The sequence below is a fragment of the Carlito syrichta genome, unplaced genomic scaffold, assembly GCF_000164805.1.
Source record: "Carlito syrichta isolate Samal-C Ts95f unplaced genomic scaffold, Tarsius_syrichta-2.0.1 Scaffold305690, whole genome shotgun sequence".
Taxonomy (NCBI): Eukaryota; Metazoa; Chordata; class Mammalia; order Primates; family Tarsiidae; genus Carlito; species Carlito syrichta.
Window position 1 is genome coordinate 12,844 of NW_007249786.1, and position 10,648 is coordinate 23,491.

Sequence of the window (10,648 nt, forward strand, 5' to 3'; positions counted from 1 at the left end):
CAATCCACTCATCTCAGCCTCCCAAAGGCGTGGGATTACAGGCTGAGCCACCGAGCCTGGCTTATTTTTATTTTTATTTTTGAGTTGGAGTCTCACTCTGTCACCCAGACTGGAGTGCAGTGGCCACTCCCGGCCACCGCAGCCTCGACGTGCTGGGCTCCGGTAGCTTTAACCTTCCAAGTAGCTGGAACTACAGGCGTGCGCTACCACGCCCGGCTAATTTTTGATTTATTATAGAGATGAGGTCTCGCCAAGTTGCCCAGGCAGATCTAAAACCCGCGGGCTCAGGCAATCCACTCACCTCGGCCTCCCAAAGTGCTGGGATTACAGGGTGAGCCACCGAGTCTAGCCTCTACACACATTTAAAATACCCAGGATAAGCAGATAAGACCTAGAAGAAATGAAAAGGTTGATATTTTCCAAGTTTAGGACTCTTGAGTTGACACATCTGAAAAAATAACTATGCTTAGGCTACATGCTCTCTAGCTGAACCTGTGCTTAGTTAAGGAGTGGTCTGGGATGAGAGGCCCATTTTTTTTTTTTTTTTGAGTTGGCACCTTACTCTGTCACCCAGGCTGGAGTGCAGTAGCATGCTTATGGCCACTGCAGCCTCGACCTGCTGGGCTCAGGTGATCCTTCCATGTCCGCCTTTCACGTAGCTGGAACTACAGGCGTGCACCACCACGCCTGGCTAATTTATTTATTGTAGAGATGAAGTCTTGCCAGGTTGCCGAGGCTGGTCTTGGGCCCTGCAGCAAACTCTTATCTGCATGTTTCATACCACTGGTTGCAAAGCATTAAATGCTAGCAGTAACCACTACTTTTCATTAGGTCAACCAAAAGTGCTTTTATACCTTTCCAATGGACTAGAGGAAAGATTTAAAAACAGGCTCACCTCAGGAACTACATCTGTGATCATCTCACAGATAGTCTCAGGAGAAGTTGCCTCCACTGTGTGAGCCTCAGGGCTGTTGTTCATAGGCTGCTCAGGACTACTTTCCACAGCTGGTGGAACTAAAGTAGTTTGCATTTTCAAAGTGGGTAGAGGCACACTCTTGATTTGCAAAGGAGGTGGCTGTTGCTGTAAATTGATTCGAACTTTCTGAGGTGGAGGCTGTTGCATAGCCTGGAGTGGAGGAGGCTGCTGCAGAATGGTTACTTGCTGCTGAGTTGGGGGCTGAGGCATCTGTTGTAATGGAGGGGGCTGTAGCCGTGGTGGAGGCAGTTGCATAGAAGCAGCAGCAGCAGCTGCTGCTGCTGCCTGCAACACCGACCGAGTAACAATCTGGGCTTGTTGACTGGGCTGGATATTAGCTGTACTGGTTTGGCCCAGTTGGAGCCCCCGGGAGGTCACCACTGTAGCTGGGATTACAGTAACCATCCCTCCTTGAGACATGGTGATAGAAGATGGCAACATCTGTTTGGTAATAATCAACTTGGTGATATTGGGCTGACCCCCAGCTCCAGAAGATGCCTGGTTTGCTACATAGGATGAAAGAGTGGAGTTAACAACAATGGAAGAAGACAGGGTAGGGGGCTCTGTTGAGGCTGGTGCAGGAGATGCAGGGTCAACAGTAGCCACAGGAGGTGGAGAAGGAGTCTGTGATGGTGGCACTGGATCCAGTTCCACTGTTTCCACAGTGGCCTAAAAGAACATTAAAAAAAAAAGTCACTAGGAAAATTACTCTTTACCACAAAACATATTCATTCTACATCCTAAGAAAAGAGACATCACAGGTTATTTAAAAAAGAAGTAACTATGGGTACTACTGTGGTTAAAGTAAATACTGGAAATACAACCGGTAAGTTTTTCACTTTCCTAATACTGAGAGCTGGTGAAAATAAAAAAATCTGAAGCTGGTTGCCGCAAACTTCTGTCGTTAAGCATAAGTGAAATGGTCTTTTTTTAAATTGTCACCTTTTTCACAATATGGCTGAAAAGTCACAGACACAACCAGTATTTGCCTCAGATATCACTCTGACTAGCATTCTGTAATTTGTATTTTTATTAGGATTATAAACCCAAAACAAAAGTCTTCCATGATGAGTTAAATTCACATCAAGTGGCAACTAGGAACAGAATTTGGAATGATGTAAATTCATATCAGTAGCTGCAAATGAGTTAAGACACTTTTTAAGCTTTTAATACTATGCAGTATTAAAAGTTTCCACAGAGTTTGGGGGGCATGTAGTTCTTAAAACTGCTCAAACAGTTAAAAAAAACTTTGACTCAAACATCCATTTACTCTAACCCTCTTACCTGACACTCCTGGTTGTCTTTATAAGCAGCCAGAGCCTTCAGATACTCTTTCTTGGCAGCCTCAGTTTTCCTTTTATACACCTGCAGGAAAGACAGATTTTTAAAAACTCCCTGCTGGGCCAGTGGCTCAAGACTAATCTCACCACTTTAGGAGGCCAAGGCGAGAGGACTGCCTGAGCTCAGGGGTTTGAGACCAGCCTGGGCAACTTGGGGAGATCTCGTCTCTACAATTAAAAAAAAAAAAAATCAGGTGGTGTGCACCTGTAGTTCCAGCTACTTGGAAAGCTGAAGCAGAAGGATCACCTGAACCCAGTAGGTTGAGGATGCGGTGGGTATGAGCGTGCCACTGCACTCCTGTCTGGGCAAGAGAGATTCTAACTCAAACAAACAAAAACCTCCCAATACCCCTAGAAAAGACTAATAATGCTGTATTATCAGCGAATGACAATTCATGTTAATCTAATCATCGACAACTTTCACTGAATACAATTCTGAAAGCCAATAGTCAAAACAGCATCCATGGCAGACACTCCACTGAGCATGTCTCTGAAAGTCAGTCAATCAACAAGAGTCTTAACCAAAATAACTACATTTAAGTGAACATCCATCCATGCTCACTTCCATAATAAAAATAAATCCTAGCCGGGCTCGGTGGCTCAGCCTGTAATCCCGTGCCTTTGGGAGGCTGAGGTGAGTGGATTGCCTGAGCCTGCGGGTTCGAGACCTACCTGGGCAACTTTGTGAGACCTCATCTCTACAATAAATCAAAAAATTAGTTGGACATGGTAGTGTGCACCTGTAGTTCCAGCTACTTGGAAGGCTGAGGCGGAAGGATCGCCGGAGCCCCAGCAGGTCGAGGCTGCAGCCAGTCTGGGCGACAGAGTGACACTCCAACTCAAAATAAATAAATAAATCCTGACCCCAAAACTATGTAAGATCAGTAGTCTGCTTAGCCTGGGACTGTATCTAACCAGTATACTCTCTCAAGGAATGTGGTAAATTTTTGCAAAGATGGCCACAAGTATTCCTCCCATGCTGCATGTCTCTTCTCCCATCAAGACCTGAAGCCTAGTTCTCCTTCCTGTGAATCTTGGCTAGCTCTAACTTGTTAGATCATTAGAATGTAGCTGAAGTGACAGTAAGACTTAAGAGACCTCGAGGCATCTGTTTTCACATTCTTGGAATGTTACTCTAAGTCTGCCATACTGTAAAGAAGCCAGTCTAGCCTACTTGGAGGATCAGAGCCCATGTGACGGAGAACCAAGGCATCCTAGTCAACAAGTAGCACCAGCTGTCAGATGCAGGAGTTCTGGATTCAGTCTGTAGCTACAACTTATAAGACAAAGGATGATGTCACTATCAACTCAAATATCATCTGATAAGGACATGTAAGAAAGGAGAAAACCTCAGCCTGTAATCTCGTGCCTTTGGGAGGCTGAGGTGAGTGGATTGCCTGAGCCCGCGGGTTCGAGACCTGCCTGGGCAGCAAGACCTCATCTCTACAATAAATCAAAAAATCAGCTGGGCGTGGTAGCGCATGCCTGTAATTTCCACTACTTGGAAGGCCGAGGCGGAAGGATCGCCGGAGCCCAGCAGGCAAGGCTGCGGTGGCCGGGAGCGGCCACTGCACTCCAGTCTGGGCGACAGAGACTCCAACTCAAAAAAAAAAAAAAGAAAAGAGAAAACCTTGATTTTTATTACCTTACAAAATTCTGCAACATTCACTATCTGCTAGTTCCTCAATATCTGCTTACCTGTTTTTGCTCCTCTCCAAGGCTATCCCACATAGAGGCCACGATTTTTGAAACCTCTCCAAAAGTGGCATTAGGATTCTGTCCCTTGATGGCAGCTTGTGTATCACGAAAGAATAAAGCATATGCTGAAACAGGTTTCTGAGGTTCATTAGGATCTTTCTTTTTTCTCTTCTTTGGGGCCTTCTGCTTTTTCCCTGCTTCTACCACCACTGTCTTCTGACTGGGAAGTTGCTGTAGGGGAAAAAAGAGAGTTACAAGATGGAAAGGAAGTATTATGTCTGGAAAACTGTAAGAAAAGGACTTTTAGTCAGTGTAGTGGCTCATGTCTGTAATCCCAGCACTTTGGGAGGCGAAAGCAAGAGGATTGCCTGAGCCCACAAGTTCGAGACCAGCCTGGGGAACACGGCAAGACCTCATCTCTACAATAAATCAAAAAATTAGCCAGGCGTGGTAGCACACACCTGTAGTTTCAGCTATTTGGAAGGCTGACGCAGAAGGATCGCCTGAAACCAGCAGGTCGAGGCTGTGGTGGCTGTGAGCATGCCACTGCACTCTAGCCTGGGCAACAGAGTGAGACTCCAACTCAAAAAAAAAAAAAAAAAAAGATTTTTATATGGTAAGAAACTATCTAGCCACATGATGTATGGAACTTGCAGAAATGCTAAAAAAAATAGTGGCAATAGAATTAAAAGATATTAGTAATGTATGTGAGGACCTGTAAGAATTGGGACTGAAGCCAGGTGCAGTGGCTCATGCCTATAATCCCAGCACTTTGGGAGGTCAAGGTGAAAGGGTTGTCTGAACCCATGGGTTTGAGACCAGCCTGGGCAACTTGGCAAGACCTCATCTCCACAATAAATCAAAAAAATAGCTGGGCATGGTGGTGCATGTCTGTAGTTCCAGCTACTTGGAAGGTTGAGGCAGAAGGATCACCTGAGGCCAGGAGGTTGAGGCCATGGTGGCCGTGAGTGTGCCACTGCATTCCAGCCTGGGTGACAGTGAGAGACTCCAACTCAAAAAAAAAAAAAAAGAATTGGGACTGGAAGGAGCAGTATAAACTGGAAACTGATAGATAGAATCCTATACCCAGAATAGAGCAGAAGAGATGGCAGGGCAGGAGTAAAAAATTAGGCAGCAGTAAAGAATTAGGAGTAAACTATTGATTAGGCTCTATAGGCCAAGAATATTGTCCTAGAATGTCATGATAGAATTGACTTTGGCAGGGAATGCCTCACCCTCCGGAAATCCTCAACTCCATCCTCATGAAGTGAATTAGTAGGTGAAGGAGTGGTTGAAAGCCGATCCTCAGGTGACTGGGCAGGTGGCAGGATCGTGCCACCCCCTAAGCTCAAACCAAGTTGAGAACTCAGTTCTGACTGATCAATGGTGGTCAATTGGCTGTGTCCCATCAAGCCAGATGTCATGTCTGTCATTGGTACATCAATTGTAACAGGTGGGTTGGCACTATACTGAGTTCCTATAGAATGGTCCAAATCCTAAGAGAAGCAGAAGGGCTAATTAAACACGAAAATGTAAAAACACCACTTTCTCCCCTGAATTCAGGACAGCTTATAAATTCCCTGCTTACCCAGATTGTATCATCTAAACTCTACACAACAACAAATTATTTATCTACATATAAAACATATTAAGCTTTTTAAAAAAGTACAGAAATTAGTAAATTTTTTTGAGATGGTTTCTGAATAAATACTTTGCACTCAAAGGCCTATTCTGAACTAAAAATAATCAGATAAGTCTTAATTTTGGACTAGTTAACTTAAAGAGCAAATAATTTATTCAGTAATCTATAGTAGTGATGACACACTGAGTAAAGAGAAACTTCCCATCTATACCCCCCAAAACAATGGCTTTTAAAGGTGCAATATATAAGCAAGCAGAGTAAATAAGGTGAATGTTAGCACTGTCTGGCATCAAATACAGAATATGGAGATGTCCTACTGATGAGATGTGCTGGAAGTTCAACATACTAAATTATATCACATACTAATCCACAATTAATGCTATGTTTGGTTCAGGTTGTTTTGAGTAAATCTCTCAATGTCCCAGCTTTCACACTCACATTTGAATGCTATGATGTGAAGGCCATAATAAAAGAGAAAAACACCTTTTTCCTTCAAAAATTACAATAAATCGTTTTCATTTCAGGGTTAACACTGGCCATTTTACAACTTTAAATTGTTTTTCAAGTAAAATCAACCCAGATAGTAAATCTCATTAATTCAGGTGAAATTAAGTCCTTGTTGTGCCTTTAGCCACAAGAATGAGAAACAAGCAATAGCCAAGTGTAGTAGCAAACAGAATAACTTTTGTTTCCTCTAACACCATGTCCATGAGCTTAGATGAGCCTGATAATATCTTGCCCCTTACCATGGTCAAGCCCCCACTCAGGAGCCCCCCGCCCTGCTCCATCAAGCCATGGGTCATGCCCACAGGCATGTCCAATGTCTGGACGCCATACTGGGCTGAAAAACTGCCATCCTGTGAGGAGGAGGGGTCTGCCAGGTCATCAAAGTGGCCAACCACATCTGAGACAGCCAGTGAGGGATCAGAATCCAAGGAGATCGGTGGGATTTCAAATTCCTCATCACCCAAGCTTGGTGTATGGAATGTCTGTAGGGGGGGAAAAGGGGAAAAATAATTAGTGAGATGAGGAGAAACTACATTCTGCTAAGTGAAGAACACAGCTGGGTACTGGAGATTCTCATTATACCCCTTTTTGGGTTAGGATCCTATTTTGCTATCAATTTCTTAGGACCTATTTCATTTTACAAATAAATCTGTCTTGGCCAGGCGCTGTGGCTCATGCCTGTAATCCCAGCACTTTGGGAGGCCGAGGTGAGAGGGTTATCTGAGCCCAAGGGGTTTGAGACCAACCTGGGCAACTTGGCGAGACCTTGTCTCTATGATAAATCAAAAAATTAGTTGGGTGTGGTAGCATGTGCCTAAAGTTCCAGCTACTTGGAAGGCTGAGGCAGAAGGATTGCCTGAGGCCAGCAAGTTGAGGCTGTGGTGGTTGTAAGCGTCCCACTACGCTCTAGCCTGGGTGACAGAGTGAGACTCCAACTCAAAAAAAATCTGTCTTCTCATACCCTTGGTCATACGTTACATACAAGGCTGCCAATATCAATCACAATGTTCAATTATTTATCTTTTTTACCTTTACCATCTTGGTTGTCCTAAATTGTGCCTAAAGTTTTAATGAATAATTCAGCATCATTCGTCAGGACCCAGCCATTATAACTTGTTTAGCTATGATGCTTGAAATATCTCTAACGATTCTAATAGCAGTTATTTCACAATTATTACACCTGAACTGTTACACCAAAGAAATTCACGGTCGGCCGGGTATGGTGGCTCAAGCCTATAATTCCAGCACTTTGGGAGGCCGAGGCGAGAGGATTGGCTGAGCCCACAAGTTCGAGACTAGCCTGGGCAACATGGTGAGACCTCATCTCTACAGTAAACCAAAAAAAAAAAAAAAAATTAGCTGGGCATGGTAGTAGGTCGAGGCTGTGGTGGTTGGGAGTGTGCCACTGCACTCCAGCCTGGGTGACAGAGTGAGACTCCAACTCAAAAAAAAAAAAAGAAAAGAAATTCACTATCAGTCAGCCAATTCTACTTTGTTTTAGGTTGTTCTAAAACAGATTCTATACTGTACTGTCATGGTAACCTTATCCTCCTCTAAAGTACTTACACTCAGTATCCTTACCTCTTCTCCATTTTAGAAATTAAAATGTAAACAACAAATACATTTCTCATTTGTACAGGATTTTGAGAAAACCCCAAGAACACCAAGATAAGGATAACAGTGAGTAGAAAAACCTTGCTACAGCCTAAAGGCAAATTGGTTCTCTAAGTTCCAGAACACACTCCTACTCTTGCTCTGACCAAGTTTTTCTGTAAGGGAGGAGGAAAAAGATTACTCAAGCTGACTAAAGACCCAATCCCTTCCTTTGAGTTCAATGGGTCAATACACTCTTTCTATTCTGAGTGGGGCCCAATGTCTGACCTAAGATATGTTAACTGCTATGGTTACTTATGACACTAAAAATCAAAATGGAGACATTATAAATAGTAGCACAAACTTTTGTGTCAGAGAGACCTGAGTACAAGTCCTAGCTCTGCCACTTTCTTTTTTTTCTTTTGAAAAATAAGAGTCTCACTCTGTTGCCCAGGCTGAAGTGCAGTGGCATGCTCACGGCCACTGCCGTCTCGACCTGCTGGGTTCAAATGATCTTTCTGCCTCAGCCTTCCAAGTAGCTGGAACTATAGGCGTGTACCACCACGCCTGGCTAATTTTTTCTTGATTTATTGTAGAGACGAGGTCTCACCAAGTTGGCCAGGCTGGTCTCAAACCCCTTGTCAAGCAATCCTCTCGCCTCAGCCTTCCAAAGTGCCGGGATTACAGGCTTGGGCTACTGTGCCCAGCCAAACAATTCATTCTTTAAAGAGTTCCTTGGCCGGGCTCGGTGTCTCAGTCTGTAATCCCAGCACTTTGGGAGGCCGAGGTGAGTGGATTGCCTGAGCCCGTGAGTTCAAGACCAGTCTGGGCAACCTGGTGAGACCTCGTTTCTACAATAAATTAAAAAAAAAAAAAAATTAGCCGGGCATGGTAGCGCATGCCTATAGTTCCAGCTACTTGGAAGGCTGAGGTAGAAGGATCCCCTGAGTCCAGAATGTGGAGGTTGCAATGGCTGTAAGCAGCATGCCACTAAACTCCAGCCTGGGCGACAGAGTGAGACTCCCAGTCAAAAAAAAAAGACAAGATACATAAACAATTTCATTTCTACATTTTCCTCCTTACTATTTTACTTAGTATGGTAAAAATTTGGCAATTGTCTGGAATATGAGTAGACACAGAACATAAGACCAGGCAATTCTTGATGGGAAGACTAAAACTCTCCCAAAGAACTGAGTTCTTTTTTTTTTTTGAATGCAAGTCTCTCCATTGCCCAGGCTGGGGTGCAGTGACACACTCATGGTCACCCCAGCGTCCACCTGCTGGGCTCCAGCGATCCTTCTGCCTCAGCCTTCCAAGTAGGTGGAGCTACAGGCGCGTGCTACTATGCCTGGCTAATTTTTTGATTTTTATTGTAGAGACCAGGTCTTGCCAAGTTGCCTGGGCTGGTCTCCAACCTGCAGGCTCAGGCAATCCACTTACCTCAGCCTCCAAAGTACTGGGATTACAGGTGCTGAGCCACTGAGCCCAGCCCTGAGCTCTTTTCAAGTACACAACTCATCGTTTTTGTTACTGGGTAGAAATACTTAACTTCAGGTCCACGACTCTTCCTGAAATTTCAGTTTAAGTTCATGTGAGCATTTCTCAGGAAGAGAGTAAAAAGATTTTTCTTTTTTTGTTGTTGTTAAAAAGATCTTTATCAAATTCTCATGCAAACAAACAAACAAAAAGTTATAGGAACAGGGAGAAGGATCACGGGAAACATTTACTGTTCTAGGTTAGCAATTGTTTAATAGTAGTTTTCAAAGAAATAGATTGCTTTTGCAAAGCTAAAGATGCCTATCCTTTTCTGCTTACAACAAACAAAATAGCAACTCTGTCAAGATATAAAAAATGATATGTTAACAGTGACAAATGAGAACTCAAAAAGGATAAAAATTTGTATCAAACAAAGGACCGGTGTTCTACAAGTGACTATCCCTCATAAACCATACGGAGTGCTCTCATGGACTATACTAAAAAACCAGACATGGAAAGATTCCATTGTGTGGGTTCAACAAGGCATTCTTTCTATGCACTACCCCTAGGGATGTGGAAACAGCTTTGTTATTTAGTATCTGTGGCTTTTGTGGTTTTTGTTTTTTTGGTTTAACTTAGTTTACTTCTTCTTCCTTTGAGTATGAATAGTAAGATGACTGCAATTATCAAGAATACAGAAGCGTAAACCACATACTACAGGAAAAACAGATTCACCAAAATCTCTTTCACTACTACAAGTGATCTGTAAAGCATAATTTTACCCATAGGTAAAATCTAATAATGGATATCTAAAGTTATTTTATTTTACTGGCTGTATTATATAACTAGATTATACTCTAGACTTAAATATAAAACAAAGCTAAAATTGTAAAAAATATTAAAGTGAAAAGTGATTTGAAGAGAAGCAGAAAATAGGACTATGGCACAGTTATGCTTCTAACTCAGGAAAGCTTCTAACTCAGCTTTCCTTCCCTTTACTGTTAAATTCTTGGGCCTTTTTGAGGGATGGGTCAGTTTAGAAATTGCACTATAAATAATGAAGGATGCTTAGCTACTGAGAGAACCACAAAACCAAAAATACCATATTTCTTTCCCTTTTCTCATTCTTCTATACCAAAACACACAATCCATTACTTTTTTTTTTTTTTTTTTTGAGTTGGGAGTCTCACTCTGTCACCCAGACTGGAGTGCAGTGGTACCCTCCCAACCACTGCAGCCTTGACCTGCTGGGCTCCGGCTATCCTTCTGCCTCAGCCTTCCAAGTAGTTGGAACTACAGGCACACGGTACCATGCCAGGCTAATTTTTTGATTTATTGTAGAGATGAGGTCTCACCAAGTTGCCCAGGCGGGTCTCGAACCCGCGGGCTCAGGCGATCTACTCACCTCAGCCTCCC

At 43.3% G+C, this 10,648-nt stretch overlaps 1 protein-coding gene across 3 annotated transcripts in view; it reads right to left on the reverse strand.

The window, feature by feature from the left end:
- The window catches only part of TOX4 (TOX high mobility group box family member 4), a 19,973-nt gene that overhangs the window by 3,132 nt on the left and 6,193 nt on the right, over positions 1-10,648 (reverse strand). For 2 of the 3 annotated variants that reach the window (XM_008062391.2, XM_021714656.1), the window contains 5 exons: positions 6,403-6,645; positions 5,250-5,510; positions 4,015-4,245; positions 2,261-2,341; positions 896-1,645 (listed from right to left, as the gene is read on the reverse strand). In XM_008062391.2, coding sequence (XP_008060582.1) covers positions 896-1,645; positions 2,261-2,341; positions 4,015-4,245; positions 5,250-5,510; positions 6,403-6,645 — 1,566 coding nt within the window. The remainder of the gene's footprint in view (positions 1-895; positions 1,646-2,260; positions 2,342-4,014; positions 4,246-5,249; positions 5,511-6,402; positions 6,646-10,648) is intronic. The other variant, XM_021714657.1, reaches the window with a different exon arrangement.